A 24,709-nucleotide genomic window follows, 5' to 3' on the forward strand; every position below is an offset into this window, starting at 1 on the left:
CCTAAGCTGAACCCTGACTCACTCGCCAGGAATAACCTTGAGCAAGCTGCTCAATCTCTCAGGGTTCAACGTAAACTTGAGGATAGAGAGACTGCCTCCACAGGTGTTAGGGTTAAATGAGATCATATATGTCAAGCATTTATAAGCTGTAATCTGCCTCAATAAATGCTTGCCAGCTAGGAGTAGCAGCAGGATGAATATACAAATGCATTTATCCTAGGGCATTGTACATGGTATGCATTATCCTTTCTCACGAATTATGTGCTCATATGAACTAAGTGGGTTCTTCCCTGTTCCTCAATCACTCTCTGGGGTAAATACATCCTGCTAGCTTGGACTCTGTATCAGCTCTTTCACACACTAATGCATTCCAAGTGCCGTCTCCAACTCTAGCTTGACTTTTGCATGAACAGTTCCCTGGTGGCCCTGGTTGCAGCTGAAACACAAACAGGGAATAGATTTCTTTAACAACCAGTATTCACCAAAGCAAATCAGGAAAGCATGTGAGTTAGAGCAACAAGTTTCTTTGGGTGATTTTTATTAAGTATTGCAACTGAAATAATTTCTGAATAGAGTTTTAACTCTTCAGTATTTATATCGTAGACCAGTCCAACTGTATTTAAAGTATTTTGATGAATTTTGACCAAATATATTAAGTGTAAAACTTTCCTCTAATTTTAGGCTGCCTCGTAAAGAAATAGCTTTAGCAAAGTTAACATCACTAACGTTCTCACATGATAAAATTTCTCCATTAAAATGACAACATTATGAGGTTATACAAGAGATTTGGCATAAGAATGTCATTCTAACAAAACTTTTAGATAATAGTCTGAGATCTTTATTTGGCGAGCTGGACAAGCTAATAACTTCTTTCATGAGAAAAGAAGAAAAAAGAGTCACAAACACTGATATCCATGAGTGCCATTTTCATGTTCACTTTTTTCCGAAAATATGCCAGGAAGGCAATGCTGTATGGGTCTGTGTTTGCAAGCCCTTTTAAGATATTAAACAGAAGCTTTATAAAAATCTCTTACCTAAACTTTCATAGCATAGACAAGTGTTTTCCCAAGATGTATTCTGACTCTAGAAATCTATCAGTAACTACTTATTTCTGGATTTTTTTAATAGATGGTGAAATGACAAAGCACTCCCTTCCTCCATCAGTGAATCTGAAGAACTCGCTCATCCAGTTCCATCTCCTTCTGGCTGGCATGGATTATCTCTCTTGGTCTGTTGTTAAACTACGATGACATGTCGGTAGCTGTCCGGAAGAGAAGCTGGGAAGAGCATGTGACCCAATGGATGGGACTGCCTCTTCCTTCTGCTGATTACAATACAGCATGTCATCATGGACTAGGAGCTGACAGCGTGCAGGCAAGGATGGAAAAAGATGCAGCTCGAAATGTGGACCGCAAGGAGAGGTGTGTTTCACTGCCGGACTGCTGCCATGGCTCAGAGCTGAGAGAATTCCTTGGGAAGCCAATGGGTGGCATTTCAAAGGAGGTGGATGGAAGCAACAGCCAAGAAGGTGATGAGCAGTTTCTTTCCCTGGAGGCCAGCACAGAAACATTAGTACACGTTTCTGATGAGGATACTGATTCTGACCTCTATCTCACGGATGAGAAACAGGTTTCAAGGACTCAAGGGTGTAAAGTGTCAGATCAAAGTAGCGTCATAAGAGCAGGTCCTGTAGCTAAGGTGCAACCTGTGGTGGAAAATAACCAAGAGTCTTGTAAGTCCTGGGGAACTTTAGAAACAAATGGTGAACGTGATTTATTGCCAGTGGAAGAAAGGGGGGAGAGAAGAGTTGTTGGCGCTCTAAGTAAAAACCTGGAGCTTTCTAATGACACAGGCCTGAGTGAAATAAACGATGCCTCCAAAGTAAATGCATGTGATTCTTTGAATGTGAAAAATATTGTGCCTGAGAAGCAACTGCTTAATTCTGCCGTAATTGCCCAGCAAAGGAGGAAATCTGACTTCCCTAAAGATGGGCATGAAAGAAGCACCTTCCCTGTGGTACAGGATGAGTTCTCGGCTACCCCTTGTGTAGAGAGAGGACTGCCGTTATCAAAAGCAGATTTTGGAGGCTGCCTTGTGCAGCCTCCTTCCTGCCCCGGTGGAATGTCAGCTGAGAATGGCCTGGAGAAGGGTGATTTCTCGGAACATCAAAACAAAAGTCTTCCAAAGGTCAGCGCAAGAGATGGCATGCAATGTTTACACTTCCAGGAGACACTGGCTACCCAGGGACCCGCAGATAACCAAGTCAGACTTCGCAAAAAAAAGGTAAGGCCCAGGCGCAGATAATCTGGCTTCTTGAAACTTTATATGTACCCTGGTTTACCATCCCTTATTTCTTTTCTTGGATTAAAGAGATTTTGAGATGTTCCTCTTTCTCTGTAGTGCAGCTGCAAAACTCAAAGAATATCATCTTGGTGAAACCATCGAAATACGTAAAAGTATTCCTTTCACTAATACTTATTATGTTTATGAACATTCTATTTTGGAACTGTACTTTAAGACAAAGTTTGTTTTATTTTCTTTATTTGGAATTTAACAGCTCATAATTTTACATTATATGGAAAGTGACAGCTCTAGGACTACCTGAAGAGGGTCCCTGAGTGTTAGAAGAAAGTCGTTGTAGTTTTTTTATTTTATATCATGTTTTTGAGCCTGTTTCATTTTCCCTTCGAAAAGTATATTTTATCATCATAAAAGTGGGAAAAAATCACATATTAAAGCAACTCCTTTCTTATATACATACAAGGGCAACAACTCCTCCCCCCAAAAAGCTGCTGGTGCTGTTTTAAACGATCTCCTGCCACAGTCAACATCAGTAGATGCACTGTTAGCTCTGATTCATGCCACAACTCCTCTTTTACTCTCAACCAAAAAGAGGCCAGTAACTGAAATTATTTTTTTACACTGAGGTCCTTGGAATAATCTCCCTCCATGAGTTTCCAAGTAAGAGAAGCAAGTATTGGAATGTACCTACATGAAGCATGGTTTAGCTAGTGAAACCTTGGCCAAAGCTTGTTTCATCTGTATGATTTTTCCAAAACCCTCGTGGCAATGTAGTGCTCTATAATCCTGATATAACCTTAAGTAGAATTTCTTCTCTCACAAGGCTATTGGCATTGAAGGAACCTTGTGATTACACACTTGGGTTAGACATTAAAATAGACTTCCTAACCCCTCTCTTGATAAAATATTAATCCATAATTGCAGCTCTAAATACAAAGTTAATTGTTCTTAGTCCTATTCACCTGGGGCTGTCTGCAATGGGGAAAATATCTCCAACTCTGTTTGGTCTGCAGTGAAGAAATCTGGTTCCTATAAACTGTGGTTTTGCTAACAAACTAGATCGGTTGTGTGTCATGAGTTAGTTTAAGTGAAGTAAAGGATTTTACAGCAGAAATCAAAGTGCTCAAACTTTATGCCAACAAAGCATCCTGAGCTTCTGGCAAACTCTCACTACCTTGTGTAAGTCATATTAAAATGTTAATGCTCCATAAAGTTGTTATGATTGGAATATTCAGGTCACCTTTTCAGAAATTTCCATAGAGTCTATAAAACCTGTTGGAGGGAATGCGATAATGGCATAAGAAAGTACCAACTGCCCCCTGATACAGCCCCCCTAAAATGAGACAAAACCTGCCCACTGCCAGCAGAAACATTAAACATTCCAGAAACATATGCTCACCACTTGGACATTTATATCAGTACTAAGAATGCCGGAGAGAATTCACTCTTGGATATGTCACCAGAGCGTGGTTGCATTTTGAGAACTGTAATTATATCTCATGTACAAGGGCTAACTTAAATATTCTATTTTAAGAATTTCATCATTTTAAAGTGTTGTGGCCTGGTCTGGGCAAGTATTTGCTTTGATTCTACAACGCATTTGGAATGCCCGGTAGTTCCCAGATTAACTGCAAAATTTTAAGTTTGAAATCTACTCTAGAAAAGTATGACTGTGGGGAAAGCTCCAGCAAGTGGACCTTGAAGACATTTTATTGTTTTGTTTGACATTGAATACGAGCGTTAAAATACTTTTGAGTCAGCAGCTAGCCATTTTAGGACGTTACCCAAAGAAATAAAAACACATGCATAAAGTAGCATATTTAGAGTTGTTCATCATTGTTTTGAATGTTACTATACAAAGAAAAAGTCAGAATTTTCATCACTAGGAATTTCTATTGTTACTGGTTATCCATAACAGGAAATACTATTCAGCCACTAAAAAGATGGGATGAGATCCATCTTTGAAAGATGCTCATGATACTTTGCAATATGGGGGCAAAGTAGAAAACAACATGTATAATAGTATGCCACAGCCTTTTGCAATAAAGCATATATGTATATATGGAAATTGATCAAATATACAAAGAAATGTAAAACTCTCTGTTTGACCGAGTTAAAATAAGCACAATTCTTGATAAAAAGGCACAAAATTGTTAACAGTGCTTACTTTAAAAGAGTAGCATTAAAAGGTTAGAATCAAGGGACTTTCACATTTTGTCATATATAACTTCCATAAAATGTGGTCACATTAAGGGTGAAATGCAAAGAAACTAAGATATTAGATATATACAGTTTTTCCAAATGCCTGTAAAAGAGTTCCAATCAACTGCTATATATACACAAGTTATATTGCCAGTGTAACTTGTGTAAAACAGGTAAGTTTTTGGAGATACACATGAGCCACATTTTCATGTCTGTAGGATACAAGGTAGCAGATACTAGAAAGAGTTTGCTTAATTTTATATATTCTATGTCTTTAAAACCATCAATCATGGCAATACTATAAGATTAGAGCTTGGAAAAGTGAAATAGAATATAGCTAATTAAATTTTATTTAGAGAACTTTAATCAGTTCATCATCTGATGATCTTCTGAGTGAATACACTCCTTCATTGAATTTATGAGCAGAGATTTCTTTTGACCAAATATAATCAAGATTCTGAGATTTGAGAGTGAAAAAACAAACCTAATGGGGAGAGGATGTAGCTCAAGTGGTTGAGCACCTGTTTCCCATGTATAAGGTCCCAGGTTCAATCCCCTGTACTCCTCAAAAAAAAAAAAAAAAAAAAAAAATCTAATGTAGTGATCAAGAGAAGGAATTGGCATAGGACTCTAGAGATATCATTGTATTTTAGATTTGAGTTTTCATCCCTTGAGACCTATACGTTTAGGCAGGCATTCATTGATTTGCATGATGATTTTTTTCTTTGTTTTCCAATGGCCTTTTTGGTCATCTAGGGTAGGCACACATCTATTTATTAAGAGTTTCAATTGGAGAGTACCTCATTTGTTAAAAAAGAAGTTATTAGTTTCTAAGCTAATAACTTCCCCCAAAATATGACGAAGTATTTCATGAAAATGGAGATGCTGAATCAAGGGAAAACCAAGTGGTTATGGGCAGCCATTAGAGAATGAATCAGAATGCCATGTGGCCTATGGCCGGCACTCACAGGCTGGGTGGGTCCCTGGGGTAAAGGAGTTGGTTAAAAGCCATTCTCAGAGGCAGATTCCAAAGAAGTCTGGAGGAAGGAGACAGTCTAAGAAGTGGTCTCTTTAAACCAAATGACATAGACTTGAGGCTAGATGTTTTTCAAAGAGCTAGTTAGTATATTTGTTTATGATGATGGTTGTATTAGTCAGCCAAAGGGGTGCTGATGCAAAATACCAGAAATTGGTTGGTTTTCATAAAGGGTATTTATTTGGGGTAGGAGCTTACAGATACCAGACCATAAGGCATAAGTTACTTCCTTCACCAAAGTCTATTTTCACGTGTTGGAGCAAGATGGCTGCCGACGGCTGCGAGGGTTCAGGCTTCCTGGGTTCCTCCCTTCCAGGGTTTTTCTTCTTTCTGGGTTCAAAGTTCCTTCCCAGGGCTTGCTTCTTCCTGGGCTCAGGTTTCCTCTCTTCCTGGGGCTGGCTTCTCTTTCCTTTGTGGACTTACTTCCTGGGGCTCCAGCTTCAGCCTCAAACTCCAACATCAAAAAACTCCCAACTCTGTCCTTTGCCATGCCATTTATCTGTGAGTCCCCACCCACCAAGGGGTGGGTAACTCAAAGCCCTAATGATGTGGCCCAATCAAAGCCCTAATCATAACTTAATCACGCCCAGGTTCAGACCGGTTTACAAACATAATCCAATATCTATTTTTGGAATTCATAACTATGTCAAGAGCTAGAGGTTATTTAGATATTTCCCCACATTTTGAAAAATCATAATAGTTAGGTAAAACTTACTGACATTTTTATTTGCTTACATAACCAAGAAGCAATCCCTATCACAAAGCAAAAGAACTCCAAAAGATGGTGCAAAGTGATCTGAGCTTTGAAAATATTCCTAATTCCACATCCCAACAATAAAATATCTTGGGGAACTTATTTTGTCACCACGTATTAATTAGGAGGTACAATCAGCTGCTGTAACAGAAAGTCAAACAACATCTTCCTCTCACACATGATATAATCAGGATATAAGTTCCAGCCCAGTGGGGAGACTACTTTTTCCAGATCCCCAGGCTGCTTTACTCAAAGTGCACTGCCGTTCTGAGCCCTTATTCCACGTGCAGATCAGGGAGGAGGGAAAAGAGGGCAGGGTGGCCACTCTCTGTGTAAAAGCAAGACCCGGATGGCGCCTACTTCCACTACCCTCATGATTCATGTGAGAACGTTGTAGCATGGCCACGCCTAGCGCAATGGCGGCTGGGAAATGGAGGGCGCCTTCTGGGTAACTTTGATGATGATAAAGAAGGGGAGGATGTCTATTAAGAGAAAACCACAGTCTCTGCCACGCGCTCTAGCATAAATATGTTCTAACACACCCTGGTGTGTTGTGAGAGGAATAAGCAAGCTGCGTATTTATGCTGTGATATTCTTAACCTGTATGAATACATGGGCTTGCATTTCCTACTACAGAATACCTTTGCATTCCAGGAAACTTTTTAATATATTGATGTGAGGTTGATCAAATGCTGTACTACTTTCCATGGAAAAACTTCCCAGGAGAAGAACATTTTACTGTATTTCAGATCTCTGGATAAAATGGTACCTTAATTGACTATGACTTGTACAAATGAAATGTTTTCTCCTTACCGCATCTTGAAAATATATATGACTTGGTAATAGTACACCTAAGCCTGGAATGAACTTCTCTTTCCTTTCCATCTCCTGAATACCTACCTGCATAGGGTATTATAGCAAAGGGAAGCTAATGTTGACCAATGGGTGACATTAAAATGATAGAAATTACACAGAGCATGTGATGGACCAAGGGACGAGGCTGGCTTGAAGAGTCTGAAAGGAAAGGAAAGGAAAAATTGTCTAAGAGATAAAAACGAAAGGGGTAGTTAAGTCGAAACCATATACCCAGCTAATGTGGTGATGAATGTTGAATGAAAGCAAGGATTAATAGGAGAATTAAGGTTTTTTAATGAGCCCAGTATCACTCCCGAAGAAGGAAGGCATAGAAAGCTTGCTGACTAGAGTGTCTACAACTAGAAGCGGGAGGAGTGCATCCAGTACCCATGTGGAATCTAAGCCCTCACTTGACATAGGTGTGCAATGGACACAACCAATCCAATGTCCACAGAGAAAATGTGGAATGGGTGTGGGAACGGTAGCCATGGGGGCTGCTGGGTGTGGGGAACGGGAGGAAGAGATGAGATGTGGAGGCGTTTTCGGGACGTGGAGTTGTCCTGGATAGTGCTTCACGGACAATTACGGGACATTATAGATCCCCCCAGGGCCCACTGGATGGAACGTGAGAGAGTCTGGGCTATGATGTGGACCATTGACTATGGGGTACAGTGATGCTCAGAGATGAACTTACCAGGTGCAATGGATGTGTCATGATGATGGGAGAGAGTGTTGCTGTGGGGGGAGTGGGGGGCGGGGGCGGTGGGGTTGAATGGGACCTCATATTTTTTTTTAATGTAATTTTAAAAAAATAATAAATAAATAATTTTTAAAAAATTAAAAAAAAAAAAAAAAAAAAAAAAAAAAAAAAAAAAAAGAAAGCTTGCTGAGTATATGTAGATCTGCAGATAAATTCCTAAGAGGAGTAGGATTTTGTAGTAGGCTTGCTCTGGTTTTAAAGACACAGGCCTGTTGAGCTGAGTGTATTTCCTACATCCTCTTGTGTTTAAATGCTGTTTCCCTAAGTCGGGGGTTGGAAAAGTTGGCACTAGGTGGAAAGCTGGAGTCTAGATGGACAACACATTCCTGTGACAGTTCTCAACCCTATTTTTAGCTGGGTCTGTGCCCCAGGTAAAGCTGCTGGCTTTGTGGGTAGCTGATTTTGTGCATTGTTAGGCCACTGAAAGCAGTCAAATTAAACTGAAGATTTTTTGCCTTATAAACAACGAAAAAGGTAAAAACAGATTTGCAGATATTTTAAGTTCATGTATTTTGCTTTACAACAAATATAATTCCCCTAAAACTAACCAGAAAGGCAGAAGCATATAATTACAAGATAAAGGACAGTAGTAGATTGTATCAAACAAAATCAATCAGGAATTAAGATTGAGCCTGTTTGATATTCCAGGCCCTGTCCTGAGCGCTGGGTTCACCCCACAAGCCGGAGAGCAGAGGCCCTGCTTCCGCCCCGAAGCTCATCGCCCACGGAATCCTGCTAGAGTTCCCAAATAAGGCTTGTGCTTGACTCACACTGCAGGCTGGGCACAGCACGAGAGAGAAAGAGGAGGGAGAGCGAGGGATGCAGGGAATGGGGCAGGAGGATGAGAAGGAAGAGGAAAGTGAGAGAGGGAAGGAAAGGACGGAATAAAATAGGATACTACAGGAGCACTGGTCAATTGCAAGAAAAAAAAGAAAAAAAAAATACAAGTTCTGGAATATAGTAGATTTGTGACAGGCTGGAATCAGATCCTATATCAACATGATAGTTGATATCAAGTCCAAGTGAAAGTGAGTAGAAAAATCAGACTGAAGTGTGGTCAACACCAGCAGAAGTTTAACAAGGATAATGAATTTGGCTCCGGCAATTACAGAGCAGGTGGAAACAAATCATGGTCACTCTCATTTTACATCAGGGACTCTCAGGTTGGGGGCAGCCCCCAGGGGCTCTGCCTCTACCCGGCTAACAGTGCACCCCGAGTAAGCTCAGATTTCAACATCCTCAAAGGTTCTCACTTCCCCACTTTCTTCTGTCAAGATAGCTGCGAATTCTCTCTAGGCCCATAGAGTACGTGTCCCTGCTATCACATTACCACAAATTCATTGGCCTTCAATGGCTCCCACCCTGCTAACAAAAATGTGCGCTCACTGAGAGCATAGCTCTTCCGTTCCATGTCTGCACATCCAGCCCAGGGCCCGCAGCCCTGTTCACAAAGAGTTAAATGAAGCCATACCCCAATAGATGGGAAAGCATCTGTTTTCAAAAGACAGTATCGGGAGTCAAGAGCCCAAGTTAGAAAGATGCCAAAGAAATTAAATCGTATAACCAAAATCAGTGATGACATTTCATACTTTATGCCGCTGTCTCCTCCTCTGTTCTCTGTTATTTCCATGCCACAGCAGTACATGAAGGGAAAAGAGAAGAAAGAAGGAGAGCTTTGCAAAATCTGGGTCCCTGAAGTCACCTTTTGCCACAAAACGACTCATCAAGTTATTTAGCAATATACAAGTGCCTAATGTTAATTATACATTTATTTATTTATGAGGTGCCAGCGCTGGGGATGGAACACAGGACCCCATATGGGTGAAGCCGGCACTCAACCACTGAGCTACATTGGCTCTCCTGAGTTGGTTTTTTTCATTTGTTTGTTTTCATTTTAGGAGGCACCAGGAACTGAACCCGGGGCCTCCCGTGTGGGAAGCAGGCGCTCAACCACTCGAGCCCCATCCACCCCCCCAAATGTTATTTAGAATGTACTCAATTGTCTCCAAGGAATGGGCAAGAATGGGTGTAGGGGAAGAAAATATTAAAATGTCCATTCATAGTTATTTTTAATGTAACCTCTTAAAAATTTTGTATATGTGTTATAACGTATATGATATATGAACACAAAATAAAGGTTGTAGTTTATATATAAATAGCATATAGTTACTGAAGGGTACACAATCAAAAAAGTTGGAAGACCGATGGTCTAGAAAACCTATAGCTTCGCAGGTTAATGTAAATTTCAGGAAGCTGGGGTGGAGTGAAGGAGATGTGACAGGGATAGCAGAGCAAGAGGCTGAAAGATGAACGAGTAGGACAAGTGGAGGAACATTTGCTTAGAGAGTGTCCTACACAGTGATTTTCCTTTTAATTTCTTCTGTGACAACCACATAAAGCAGGGACATTTGCTGCTAGTTGCCTTTCAGGCAGAGAAATATATTTCGGAAAAGAGCGATTAGATCTGAGCAGTTCTTGCTCCAGATACTACTGAGAGTAGTTGTGATGTGTGATGTGCTTCTGATGGAAGCAGTGACTTGGACCAAAATTACACAGTTACGTTAGTTATTAACAAGATCATTAATAAGTTCGCATTAACCCAACATCAGTTTTTACTGGCACAAGTATTAACATACTTTTATGATGTTATTATAAATAATTAATGGTCATTTCAGAGCCAGCTGGATACCAGAGGCTATCGTAAGAATGAAGCTGATTTAGTTTCTTCCTCGTGGATTTATGTTACTGTAAACCAGGACCAACTTATTAATCTTTTAATGCCAACAAAACCACCATGGGTTTTGGCTGCCTCACCCAAAGAAATGCCAATATCCACAAAAGTTTGGATAACTAGCAGAGCCTACATAACAGAGGCCTGCCTCTGTCACCTGCCATCAGGCACGTCGGTGCCAACAAGAGCTGTTCATTTTCTGGCTCACATTTACAGAAATAAAGTACGCATCCCTTGCTGCCAACCAGATCTCGATTCCATAGATAATTTTCTAATAGTCAAGAAAATTAAAGTGCTACTTAACAGATAACCTGACAGTTTTCAAAGGAAATGTAAGCAAATAGGAAAGTACACTTTTATTATTTTTCCAGTTCTATGTCCACATTGGCTGAGGAATAAAACTAGTGATTAATGAACCTCTTCAATTTTTAAGTTCTATTTTTGAGCCAGTGAAACTTTCAAAGGGTTTATTGCTGTTTTCATACACATTAAAAATTAACACAGATGTTTAGAAAAAAGTGTTGAAATGGCATCATTATTTGGTCTAGAAAATGGATGCCTGGCTCTGAACTTGAATCCGGGGAGCGAGCCGTGGTGAGGGGACACGCACGGCCCGACCGTGGGGTCTCACCTGTGTGAGTTCACCTCTCAAGGGTGTTGGGAACATTGCCTGAGATGCAGAATGTGATTAAATATCTACAGAGCCTCGTGCCTGGAACGATCCATTTTTTCATCGAAACTTGAGGCAAAGCCCTGATGTCAACTAGCAGAAGAATTAGAAAATAATTCTATCTGAGAAAAAGTAAAGTTCTAGTGGCAACCATCTCCGCAGGATGTATAGCCAAGCATCAATAGTTACTTCAGCTGGAAATTTCTGGAAGGCTGCCTGGCCCGTGGCGACACTCACTACAGCGCTGTGCGTGTAGCGGAGTGGTTGAGCAAGTGGACTCTGAACCCAACCTGCCTGGGTTTCAGCCCTGCTCCTCTCACTTAGAGCTCTGTGATCTTGCACACGTTAGGTACCCCCCCTGCACCTTTGTGTTTTCATCTGCGTGATGGGATGCTTCACTCAGCTGTTAGGTGGATAAATGAAATAATTGTACGCACTAATCAGATCAGTGCCTGGCACACGGTAAATACCATGTGACTTTAGCTTTTGTTATTATTAGTTGTTTTGTTTGTTTGGGCAAATTGCACACATGTGAAAGTGAGCTGGACTGTCTGAAAATAATTGGGGGGGTGGGCGGGGTTGGGCAGGAAATGGGGATACCAACAAAATTTGAGAAGGAATTTAGAAAGAAGTCAAGCCACATGGACACCTTTGTCTTACATGTATTGTTATAGAATACAGCATGGAATAGCCATTCATTTATTCATTCAACAAATATTTATTAAGCACCTTCTGTTGCTTATGCCCTGTGCTACGTGGATGGAAGATCTGAATAAGAATCGGTCATGCATCCTAATCTGAAGGAGCTTATGTGTTAGTAGGGACACAAATAACTAACTTGAAGATCAAGTCCAACTAACTTCAATAATCGTTAGTATCAGAACCTATTGTAATGTTAGGGTTTTTAAAAACATGTGTTTTATTTTTTTTAAAGATACATAGATCACACAAAACATTACATTAAAAAATATAGGAGGTTCCCATATACCCCACTCTCTACACCTCCCACTCCTCCCACATCAACAACCTCTTTCATCAGTGTGGCACATTCACTGCATTTGGTGAATACATTTTGGAGCACTGCTACACAGCATGGATTATAGTTTACACTCTCTCCCAGTCCATTCAGTGGGTTATGGCAGGATATGTAATGTCCTGCATTTGTCTTTGCAACATCATTCAGGACAACTCCAAGTCCCGAAAATGCCCCCATGTCACATCTTTTCCCTTCCCTGAGCTCAGCAACTCCCGTGGCCACTGTCTCCACATCAATGATACAATTTCTTCCATTGCTAGAGTCACAATAATTCTATAGTAGAATACCAGTAGTAAGTCCACTCTAATCCATATGTTATTCCTCCATCCTGTGGACCCTGGGATGGTGATGCCCACTCCACCTCTCAATTGAGAAGGGACTTTGATCCCACAAGCCTGGTTTTTGAACTACAGAAGCAGCAATGCCATGATCAGACAGAGAGGCACAGAGCTAGCAGAAGAACCGTTGCCCGATGGAGAGGGCAGGGAAGACTTCACTCAAGTGGTGCTTAAGCTGATCTTTGATAGATGCAAAGACTGGATTCGTGGGAAAAAGGGGAAAGGAGGCTTATTTTAACTGTTCTTGTGGAACACTATTTTATTTCTTAAAAAAGACTCAAACTTAAATCTTAGGAAGAAAACGAAATAAGCAAAACTTTCAAAGAAGTCATTATGCAAATGAATATAAAGGTTTGGTTTTTTTTATCACTTTTTCCTGGGTGATAAGTAAATCAAAGGGACGGCAGTACTTCACATGCCATGCTGCAGGCAAAGTAGCTTTCCATTTCTAGAGGTTTTCATTCCGAACTTCGATTTTTAGCTAAGCTATGTCTGGGCTCAGTTAGAAGATTAGATTCCTCATCTTCTCGTATAAGGATATTGCAGATTTATCAAAGGAAAATTAATTATCTAGATTTCAACATCCTTATGTGTCCTGAAAAGGATGCTGTTCCTTTCTTCCTGGGCTAGTATTTGATTAGTTAGCAGAAAAATGAAATGAAGCTATCGGGACTCCCCTTGATGACTAAAACATTATTAGGAGTTATACTAAAAAAACAGTTCACCTGGTTCAGTGTTGATGATATGAGATTTCCTTCCCACTAACTCTCATCACCTTCACTGATACATAAGAACCACACGTGGAATACTGATAGTTTTTTTTTTTAAGATTTTCTTTTTTTCTTTTTTTCTCTCCCCTTCCCCCGCCACCCCCCCCCCCCCGTTGTCTGTTCTTTGTGTCCATTTGCTGCGTGTTGTTCTTTTTGTCCACTTCTGTTGTTGGCAGTGGCATGGGAATCTGTGTTTCTTGTTGTTGTGTCATCTTGTGTCAGCTCTCCATATGTGCGGCACCATTCTTGGGTAGGCTGCACCTTCTTTCATGCTGGGCAGCTCTCCTTATGGGGCGCACTCCTTGCGCGTTGGGCTCCCCTATGCAGGGGACATCCCAGCGTGGCACGGCACTCCTTGAGCACATCAGCACTGCGCATGGGCCAGCTCCACACAAGTCAAGGAAGCCTGGGGTTTGAACCGCAGACGTCCCAGGTGGTAGACGGACGCCCTATTCACTGGGCCAAGTCCACTTCCCATGATTGCTTTTTTATAATTACAAAAGATCACAACAAAATTATATAACAGCATTGATAACTGAAAACAGAAGAAGGAAAAAAAGCAAGCAACTAATTCCTTGCTTGTTAAAAATTCAGTTCTGATTATGGTGGTTCATCTTCCACTCACTGGAATGGCTAACCCACAACTGGAAATTTTCTTTAGAGTCATACTGAAAAAGCACACAAAGATATTTTCATTAGAATGCAACACAAGAAAGGTGCTTTGTAAGTGTCTGATAGAAGACAACATTTCAATTACTATTTGATGTAAGTATAAATCAAGAAGTTCTTTAATTTTAAGAGCAGACAGTGCAAACCCATGAGTGACAGGGACTTGGAAAACTGATCTGTTCAGAGGACAGCAGCCAGCAAGGGTGCCGCGTATCTTCTGTGGTTACCAAACCGATCCACATGGGAAAAGATTGTGCTGAAGCTCAGTGTGCTGGAAAAGAGCCTTCACTTTCAACATTAGTATTTAAATGTTATTTAGACTAAATGATCAGGTATGTAACAAAATTATGTATGAATTTCTGATTGAGTTAAAATTTTTCTTAAAAGAATTATGAAGTATATAAATTCCAAGCCTGTCACAGTAAAATAAGTTAATTAACAAAAAAGCTATATATGTTTTATATATATATATATATTTCATTTTCAATATCTATAAAAATCCAGCACCATCTGAGCTATGATATGTGGCTGCCTAGAATAAGTACAGTCTTTATCCGAAACTTGGAGTAGAGGAGGTGACAAAACACGCAGGGGCCAAGGGGTGGCCGACTGCGGGGCCAGTATCAGCAAGTTGGTAATCAAGCTCTGGCCTCACACGTTTCCAAAGAGGGTAAGAAGGGCAGCTCGAAGCAGGCCCGGCCTCCATGGCAAATATCGCCTACGAACAAAATAAGGGATGAAAGAGAATTTTCTTTTCATAGGCTCGTGGAATGTTCCAACTGGTAGAAACTTGAAACATCCTTGCATTTCACTCTAACTGGAATAATGCGTGTGTGTTGGCCGGGCCAAGCAGCTGTAATTTAGAGCTCTAATAGTGGTGTGTAGCCTTACCAAGGCAAAGCCGCTGCCCCACAGAGAAGATGCTGCGTTGCATATTATCATGGAAAAGGTATAATTTAAAAGTAATCAGAAAGAATTGGCCAACATCAAAATGTAACACAAGCCTAATATTAAGGGTTTCTTTTTTTTTTGAATGATGAAAAGAAATGCTTTATCCCTCTATTTTAGACGTTGGTCCGTTTTTTGTGCAGAAAAACAGCTTTGCGAATTTTGACGACCGTTTCAGGTATATGCTGAAAAGAAGTTTGAAATCTCAAATGAAGTTTTTCTCAGCTTCTCCTGATTTCTAGTTTCATAATAAAACATTGCCCTTTCCTAAGGTATGAATTTTCATTTAATTCAATTATTCTGTACTCTTTCCCTGTGATCAACATAGACTTTTATCATAAATACTATCTCTGTCCACTTAGAAGTTACAAAGTGCTTTCTCTCAGATGTCCACAGTGTTTGGATTGAGGCATGATAGATTTTAAACAATCTGAAAAGTATTTCAAACAAGTTCCATACTGTGAGTAATCATTAAGGAGGCAAGGGGTGAGAGGAAGTTAGCTAGCAGATTTCAGTATAATCTTTATGCAAATGTTTCTTTTAGTTAAACATGTTAATGGTCAAGTAAAGCAATAAATTTTTATGTTTACCATTCTGTCTAGACGAGAAACAAAAGGATACAAATTATGCATAAGCTTATCTTGGGCAGCTTAAAATGGAAATAAACCTATTTCTGACAGTCAATCCTATAGAGGTATTCAATCCTATGTTACCAACATGAACACATTTATTTTTGCGATAGAGGAAAAATGGGCAATTGTTGTATTGATTACTTGAAACCAGTTGGTCGTGAAACTTAACTTCTAACTTTCACATAAAACCTTGTTTTTAGAGCATCAAATCACTCATTGACATAGGGAATGATGCACACAAATGACTGGCCAATATTTGCAGCGTTCTAAAGTCAGAGACTGCAAAACACAGCATCAGTTTCACTTACTTTCCGGGTTTTCACAGCAAAACGTGGTGCACACAAAGTTGTATGAGGCAGGGCTGGGGGAAGAAGAAACATGAGTCTCTACCAGGAGAAAAATCATAGAAGTGTTTTAAGAGAACGAGGCGCCCTGCTATTGGAAGGAGCTATAAAGCCACCTCACGGTCATGTTTAAAATCCCAGAGGGACGTAGCCATCACACTGCGGTAAATAATAACCTTGTCTAGGGGTTTTTATTGTTCTACATTTCAAAGCCGGCTGAGCGACACTTGACACAGCATTTTCAAGAAATTGTTAGCCCATCAGCTACTTCACAACAAGCCCTTGAATCTGGAAGGAGTATTAGCATATAAGCCACCTGAGATGGCAGGGCCTGCACTTCTAACCCCACAGGATTCTCTCTGCAGGGCACCTGTCATTATGCTCTCCCCCTGCCGTGGCCAGCGGACACCAGGTGAGAAGGAGCAGACAGGATTTTCCTGACAGTTAGCCTCGAGGCCCTGCTTACGTTCAAAGTGACACGTTTACCTCCTCCCGCAGCCGCTGCCTTCAGTTCTTTCTGCACAGAATTCCATCGCCACTTGGAGAACACTGTCCTGCATTCCTAATCTTCTTGTCCAAGGATACTGTGAAATTTTAAAAACAAAAGAACTAAACAAGTCCGTGTAACTAAGGGTGAGTTGTAAGCAATACCCATCACCCGAATGTACAGAGCCACCCTTTCACGTAGGAAGGAGTTATAAAATGAAATTTACCTTGAAGAAGCAAGGCAAATTGAAGTATTTCCATAGCTCCAAGAACTGCAGGGACTCACTCTGTGTATAAAGACTTGTTTCAGGAATCCAAAATGTTTATTTCAAACTTCTGTGATTCCTGTGGTTACCAGTCCATACACCTGTGGACTAGACATAACTCCAGAAAATTCACTGACAGAGATTTGGAACCTATCTTCACTTTAGCAACACTATTTCATGGTTGTGAAATAATGATTTACTTCCTAAATATCTCGTTGCCTTTATCCTATCACCATCTCTTACTTCACTTACTTCACCCTCATCCTGTAACTGGTCTCTACCTCCAGTCCTAACCCCTCAAACCCAGTCTCCACATTGCAAGCCAAAGGAGGTTTACACAATGCAGATCTGTCCCTCTCCCCTCCACAGCTTCAAAAATCCCCATATGGGGAAGTGGATTTGGCTCAACTGATAGAGCATCCGCCTACCATATGGGAGGTCCATGGTTCAAACCCAGGGCCTCCTGACCTGTGTGGAGCTGGCCCACACACAGCGCTGATGCGCACAAGGAGTGCCGTGCCACGCAGGGGTGTCCCCCGCATAGGGGAGCCCCGTGTGCAAGGAGTGTGCCCTGCAAGGAGAGCTGCCCTTGTAGAAAAAGCGCAGCCTGCCCAGGAGTGGTGCCGCACACACGGAGAGCTGATGCAGCAAGATGACACAACGAAAAGAGGCACAGATTCCTGGTGCCACTGACAAGAATGCAAGCGGACACAGAAGAACACACAGCAAATGGACACAGAGAGCAAACAATGGGGGGCGGGGGAGAAAAATCAATAAAAAATAAATCTTAAAAAAAAAATCCCCATATGGTTTTCAAGGGCTCTCAATGTGGGCCACACTCCCCTCCAAAGGTCTCATTTTGTGTCCCTCCTCCTCTCACCTTTTAGAGCCACGTGAGACTCCTTCTACTTTCCTGAGTTCTCCATCCTTTCCCTCACCTTCAGCCTCCCAGCTGCTCTCTCCTGCCAGCCCACCTCCCCGCCCTGGCCTGACTTCAGGTCACGTCTTACATGTCACTTCCCTCTGCATGCCTCCGCTGAACCCCTCCAGTTGAATTTGGCCCTCCTAGTAGGTGCTGCCAGTGCACCTAGTAGGTGCCCCCAGCCTAGCACTTCCCACGCTCTTGGCATGATCTACTTCTTGTCCCTAACTCCACTGCAAACGCTCGGTTCCCGGAAGGCAGGGACCTGCTGATTCATAATTCGGTTACCATTCTCTCTTTGTGCCTAGCACATCGCTGGCACAGAGTGAGCACTTACTGAATTTCTGTAGAATGAATGACTGAGAGAAGATCCTCACAGAATTTCAAGGCTTATCTTAGTGCACAATAATAGTTAATACTGCTCGTTTTACTGCACTGACTTTCAGTTCTAATTAAATCACTTAACCACCCCATACTCTATTTCCTCATCTTTAATTCTAGCCTACATCTTTAGGCAACAATAATTTTAAAAAAATAGTAACCTAGAGTGAATAATATGAAGATATTTCTACATAAAATGTACCTTATTACAAATGATATAAAGATTTCCATAACTATAAGTAATTATATGAAGTCAAAATTCCAGAATAGGAGGCGGCGGAGTTGGCCCAGTGGTTAGGGCGTCCTTCTACCACATGGGAGGTCCACGGTTCAAACCCCGGGCCTCCTTGACCCATGTGCAACTGGCCCACGCGCAGTGCTGATGTGCACAAGGAGTGCCCTGCCACACAGGGGTGTCCCCCACGTAGGAGAGCCCCACGTGCAAGGAGTGCGCCCCGTAAGGAGAGCCACCCAGTGTGAAAGAAAGTGCAGCCTGCCCAGGAATGGCGCCGCACACACAGAGAGCTGACACAACAAGATGATGCAACAAAAAGAAACACAGATTCCCGGTGCCGCTGGCAACAACAGAAGCAGACAAAGAACATGCAGCAAACAGACACAGAGAACAGACAACAGGGGTGGGGGGAGGAAGGGAGGAGAAATAAACAAATCTTAAAAAAAAAAAAAAATTCCAGAATAAATTCCAAGCCTTAAAATGCCTCCCATTGTGGCCTGAAAAGACACACTTCCAGTCAGATTGCATTGATTTATTGATTAACTACGTGTTTTTATCTCTTTTTATTATGGCAGTCGTACAAGCACATGGCTAAAATCAAAAGTTAAATTTCTTTCCTCACCTGTCCCATTCTTCTGAAGATCCATTGCTAACTGTTTATGTTTCCAATTCTGGCGCATTACCAATATGACTATATATACATACTTCATTTCTATTTATTAATTGACATTACACAGAATCCAGGATGTATTCCTTTTACATATTCAACAAATATTCATTCACTGCTTAACTTCACCAAGCACAGTTCATTGTAATGAACTAGAACAATGAACTGACAAATTTTCTATCCTCAAGAACTTACATGTCAAGGAATTTAGCATTCTCATTCTGTCTCTGAGCCTCTCCCTTGTTGTCTATTATTTTTATTACTTCTGAATTTTTAGTTCTCCTGCTATTTGCTGCCACAAATTACTATATATAAAATGTCCATTCTTCTATTTGTTGATGTATCTATTTTAAATTGTACTTATTTTTCTATTTCAAAAGTTTAGAAAGGTAGCACTTTCTCCTTGGTCCATCTCTCTTCCCCTACTCTGTCGCCTGATTTTTTGGTTATAATATTTTATGTTTGCAAGATTTTTAGTGTTCGCATTCTTCTTTGGGTCTGTAATTAATTTTTCTGTGCTTCATCTGTAAGTTAACTATAATAATTGAAAGGCCATAAAAATTCCTTACACTCTGTACACATTTAATCTTCCTCAGGAAACATCATCTTCAAGTTATTTCTCTTCACCAAGAGCTAGCCTAAGCTCTTGATCTTTATCAGCTGAACATCATATCCCCCAGCTTCTGTTTTGAAGACTTGTAAAAATTGTAGCCCTTACTCTAACAGAGTCCTGTAGAAAGGCCCTAAGGCTGGTGCCCCTGGCCTCCTGTGGATTTTAGAGTCTTACAGTAACCGCTCTCTGTGCCTACTGCCTTCAAACTCATTCCGCTTTCTCCAAGGCCCCAACGCTACGTCTTCTACCTTGTCTCCCAGAAGATGTCCTTACCGAGGAAGGAAGGAAAATGAATGAGGATCAATGCTGGTCTTCATCTTGTTTGAAGATGCATCTAAGAAATGCCCTGATTTGGTGATATTATCTGCTCGTTGAGGTCAGGGACGTACTTGTGGCTGCTCTGTGACTCTAGCGAATAGTAGAGCTTAGTGAGAAACAGGGAGTTGTGTTAGTGGAGGGAGAGAGAAGCGAGGAGGGAAGAGGAGGGGATGAAAGAACCAGCAGGTGAACAGATGTATGAGTCCATGTTCCCCCAGCCACAGCCGATCACTGTCTATTTTCAGAAAGGAAGATATAGGAGGAAAGCATGATTTCCCTTGCTATGCCCCTGAAAAAAGAGAAAAGAGATTCACTTGACCTTGACCCTTATGTTCTACACATCTTTAGATTTTATGTGCATGAAGGACTGTGTCCTAGGATTAAATAAATATTGTTTATATATATATATGTTAACGCAATCAACCATGAATTAATTCAATTAGCTTTTTGTTAAACCAGGCAGGATGCCTGATATTAAATATTAGATATTAAAGATGAATAAGTTATTTAAATACACCTTAAGAAACAAAAACTTGTGAAAAAGCATTCATAACTCAAATACCTTCTGGTACAGGCTCACCACCTGTTGTCCCAGCATCCCGACTGATTAGCCCTGCCTTCCACTCCTGACCGTTCCATTTACAAGATAGATTACATGGTCTGCATAAATGTTAGCCTTACTTAGAAGTATTGTGGACGTGTATATATAAATGAAAATATACCTTCTTTCCTTGTCTAAATTTTAAACTTCTTAGAGGGATAGGAAAACCCTGCTGAAATTATGAGAATACATTTGCTGATGTTTTTAATTTTCCTAATATTTTGAAAAACCTCAATCCAGTCAGTTTTATAGAAAGTGAACCTTGGATCATTGGTATATGCTTTGAATCATCCTGGGAAATAAAGCTATTGTCATTGGATGGCCCCAGAAAGTCATGGGAAGAGCTAATATTCACAAGGCAATGAATAATACTGTATTATTATTGTATTATTCCTATATAATATTGTATTATTACAGTACTATAGTGACATAATTTTTTACTCATTCTATTTAAAGCTCAAAAAATACAAGTGCATTTTGCTTTTAAATGGATGCATTTCTCCCATCAAGTTTCACCGCTATAACTACATTTTGCTTCAAGAGGCAACCGACTCACTTTTATTTAGCCCTGGAAAATGGTCAATATTCTGACAACTGATTATCTTAAGGAATTTTCGCACCTCCAGTTCAGAATTCAATGGAGAACTGATTAGGAAATAATGAGCCAAGAGTGTGGGAACTACAGAAAATACCAGGTTGAAGGAAATGATGGGAGTTTCAGTTTATTCTCTTTTTAGAGTCTGAAAAATTTCACTCAACTCTAGATTTTTAAAATGAGTTATTTTATTTTATTTTTTTAAAGAAACTTTAAATTACATAAATGTTACATAGAAAATATAGGGGATTCACTCATCTCTAGTTAGTTTTTGAAGATGGCTTCTTGGGCTCTTTCACATCACAAAATCAGTTCTTGACCTCACATACCCAATACTTGCTAAATCAATGAGTCTTAATTTTAACTGCATTGACCTTAATCCACAGTATGTTCTTCTAAGGATTTGATATTTAGCCTCAGGGTTTATATTTCTCCCAATTTACTCTAGAGCTGGAGCAGACCAAGGAGTCTCCCCATCTCTGAAAAAGAATTTGTGGTTATGATTATGTCTTTCTTTTCATTGTGAAACTACTGCTGTTTATAATCTTTATTTTCTATGGTTACTACACATAATAGTGTCTTTTATTCACTTTCTTTCTCTAATTCACTAAGTAAATCCAAAAATCTCCCTTCCTTCTGGGCACATGCTAAGAATAACAGGAAATTCATTATTTTAACCACTCTGTTTAGCCAAAGGCCTGATAGAAAAGATGGTCTTTCGCTGGGCTTTCAAAATCAGAACACCAAAGTCCTTTTGAACCTTTCTTAAAAATCAAGGTTTTCCCAAGTAAAGATTTTCAAAAACCAACTTTAATTACTGAGATATCTATACTTTATTAGCAGAAACACCTTCTTAAAAAGACTGTTTTAAACAAATTCAATCCTGATGTTCAAATTTAAGTCACGGAAGAAAAACTAACTATGAAATATTTAGAACTTTACTTTTAAACGGAAAGTATAATTTTGTGTTTGTCTATAAAAATCGTCATTTTAATTATATTTATATTGAAATGCTTTTATTAATCTTTAAATCCTACACTTTGATTTTGTATACAATTATAAGAAACTTCATAATAAAAAAAAATAAATAAATCTCAGAAGTCTTTATTCTTAGTAAACCATGCTGACAGGTATTCGCATAAATACTACAAGCGATTGGTTCTTAGGTGATAATGGAGCCAGCAGAGTGGCTCATGGAAGAATGAGCCCAGCTCTGCCACCCTCTCTAGTCCCGGGACCTCCTCAGCTTGTCTCCTCACTATTCAAGGGAGCGTGTCAAAGAGGAACTCTTCATGTCCCTTTCAGCGATTCATGTCCCTAATTTCCACATACTTGTATGTTAGTAAAGTGAGTTTGATCTCAGCGTAATGATCATTTTTTATTTGTCAGTGCTTACTCCCCAGCATTAGAATTGACCACCCAAGAAAAGTTGTCCCGGCCGTAGAAAGGTTATAACAGTGTCACTAAGAAACGGACTTCAAAAATTCTCTTCTAAAAATCTGCCTTCCCATCTTGGCCTGGAAATGTCCCACCTTGTGGTGGGTGTCCCTCGTGGCAGGTCAGGCAGCATAGCACTCCTGGCCTTGCAGTGGGATTCCCCATCACGCTGGCCCTTGGTCGTAGAGAACGGCCTTCGTATTTGCCTTCACGCATACCCTCTTTAAGACAACGTGATGATTTGAGGCTTTTATGGACCCTCAAAAAATCATGTCCTTAGAGCTAATCATCCGTTGCTGTGGGTGTGACCCTATTGTAGATGGGACCTTTTGATTAGGTTACTTCAGTTAGGGCGTGGCCCAGGGTGGGTCCAATCCTCTTACTGGAGTCCTTTACAAACGGGATCAATGTGGAGAGACAGCAGCTGAGAGAGAGAAGGCCATGGAAAACAACGAAACCTGGAAGAGAAGGGAGAGAGCAGCCACCGCCACCATGTGCCTAGCCATAGGACAGAGGCGTCCAGGATGGCCAGCAGCCGGTCTTCAGGGAGAAAGCTCTGCCCGATGACGCCTTGATTTGGGCATTTTCACAGCCTCAGAACTGTGAGCTTGTGAACCAATAAATCCCCATCGTAAAAGCCAACCCGTTTCTGGTAGGTTGCGTTTCGGCAGCCTAGCAGACTAGAACAAAGACAGATTTTCATTCTTTCCTTATTCCCGGTAACTAGTATTCAGGCACTCAATAAATATTTATTTGTTGATTGATAGCCTCTGTAGTGCTGATTAAATGTTTGGGGCAAAAAAAGTTAGCAAATTTTTAGATGTCTCTGTACTTAGCCCCGTACCATAATACCTTGTCAAAACCATCCGCGGTAATAACTTTTCAATTATTTAATAGTCCATTTTTGGGTTTCTTGTGACTCAAGAGTTCCTGCCCCTGGAAGAGATGTTTGAATCTCCCTCATTTGGCAAATGGCAGAGTTTTGTTTAAGAGACCTGCATTTCCTGCCAAATGCCTCCCAGGAATGGCTCTCCCCAATGAGGCAGGGCCCAGCAGAGCATTAGGGGGTTTCAGTTAGGTCCTCAGAGACTTGGTGAAGGCTTCTGGGAAGAGACACCACGTCTAACAGTGAGTAATGAATTCTCAAGGATTATTGGTCATTCGTCCAAGATATTTAATGAATTCCTAAGTGAGACTATGAGTCCATCTCATACTGTTTCAAGTAAGTTATAGAAAACTAAACATTGGGTGAAAACGTACATATTTCTTCAAAATTTCCATCTTCTCATTCTCCTCCCACAGGGAAATGAACAACCGCCCCCTTCACTCCCTGTGCGTGTGTGTGTACAGAAACATATAGGTCTGTGGTGAGAGCAGCGCTAGCTTCTTCTCCTGGATCTCCAAGGTGAAGGACACTGCTCCCAGTCTCTCAGCCATTCCCTGGGAAAGTTAAAAATAAGTCCCGCTGAAAAAATAAATTGGCACTTGTTATTTGAGAAAATTGCTTTATTCCAGGAACTGCCTCATGTAGCAGAAATTTATTTACCATCTGTGTGGACTTTAAAAATTTTCCATCTTAACTGATATACAACTGAAATAGAAACAGACTCTCCGTGCGTAGGTTTTCCACAGGCCTCAACTTTTTAAAGGGTGTTAGCTAAGAAACCTTTGGGATTTTTGTGGTCCCCAGAGTGGGAGCGCGCCGTGGCTTGCCTCAGCCCCGAGATGTCCTGAGGAAGAACCCCAAGCTGATGTCACCTCAGCCGGGTGGGTGTGGCTTCAGGGCAGGCGTGGAGAGTAGTGGGAGCACTCCGGGGACTTGGCTGAAAGAGAGTTCTGTCTTTAAATGGTCATTCCAATAGCTACCCACTACATTATGCTACAAAAGTTAAAAATTAAAAAGAAAGAGAAGTGCTCCTTGGGCAATAAATTACCTTCTTCTGAATTGTTTTTAACTTACGCAGTCGGATAAGACAAATGCACTTTCCTCTTTCCCAACTGTATCAGAGGATTATTTTATTCAAATGTTTTATTAAACTCTTCCTCAAGAGGAAATAACTTTGTTCACTGAGGGGAAAAAAATGTGATTGGATGGAAGGCTGAGCACAAGTGAATTTATTTGAGGCGGTGCTTTATATAAAG

General features: G+C 40.7%; 1 protein-coding gene across 2 annotated transcripts in view; it reads left to right on the forward strand.

Moving 5' to 3' along the window:
- Nucleotides 1-24,709, forward strand: part of DLC1 (DLC1 Rho GTPase activating protein) — a 507,940-nt gene that overhangs the window by 108,846 nt on the left and 374,385 nt on the right. For both annotated transcript variants that reach the window (XM_058289885.1, XM_058289886.1), the window contains exon 2: nt 1,129-2,283. In XM_058289885.1, the coding sequence (XP_058145868.1) occupies nt 1,252-2,283 (1,032 nt within the window). In that variant the 5' untranslated portion in view covers nt 1,129-1,251. The remainder of the gene's footprint in view (nt 1-1,128; nt 2,284-24,709) is intronic.

The sequence above is a fragment of the Dasypus novemcinctus genome, chromosome 29 (genome assembly GCF_030445035.2).
Source record: "Dasypus novemcinctus isolate mDasNov1 chromosome 29, mDasNov1.1.hap2, whole genome shotgun sequence".
In the NCBI taxonomy this organism is placed as follows: Eukaryota; Metazoa; Chordata; class Mammalia; order Cingulata; family Dasypodidae; genus Dasypus; species Dasypus novemcinctus.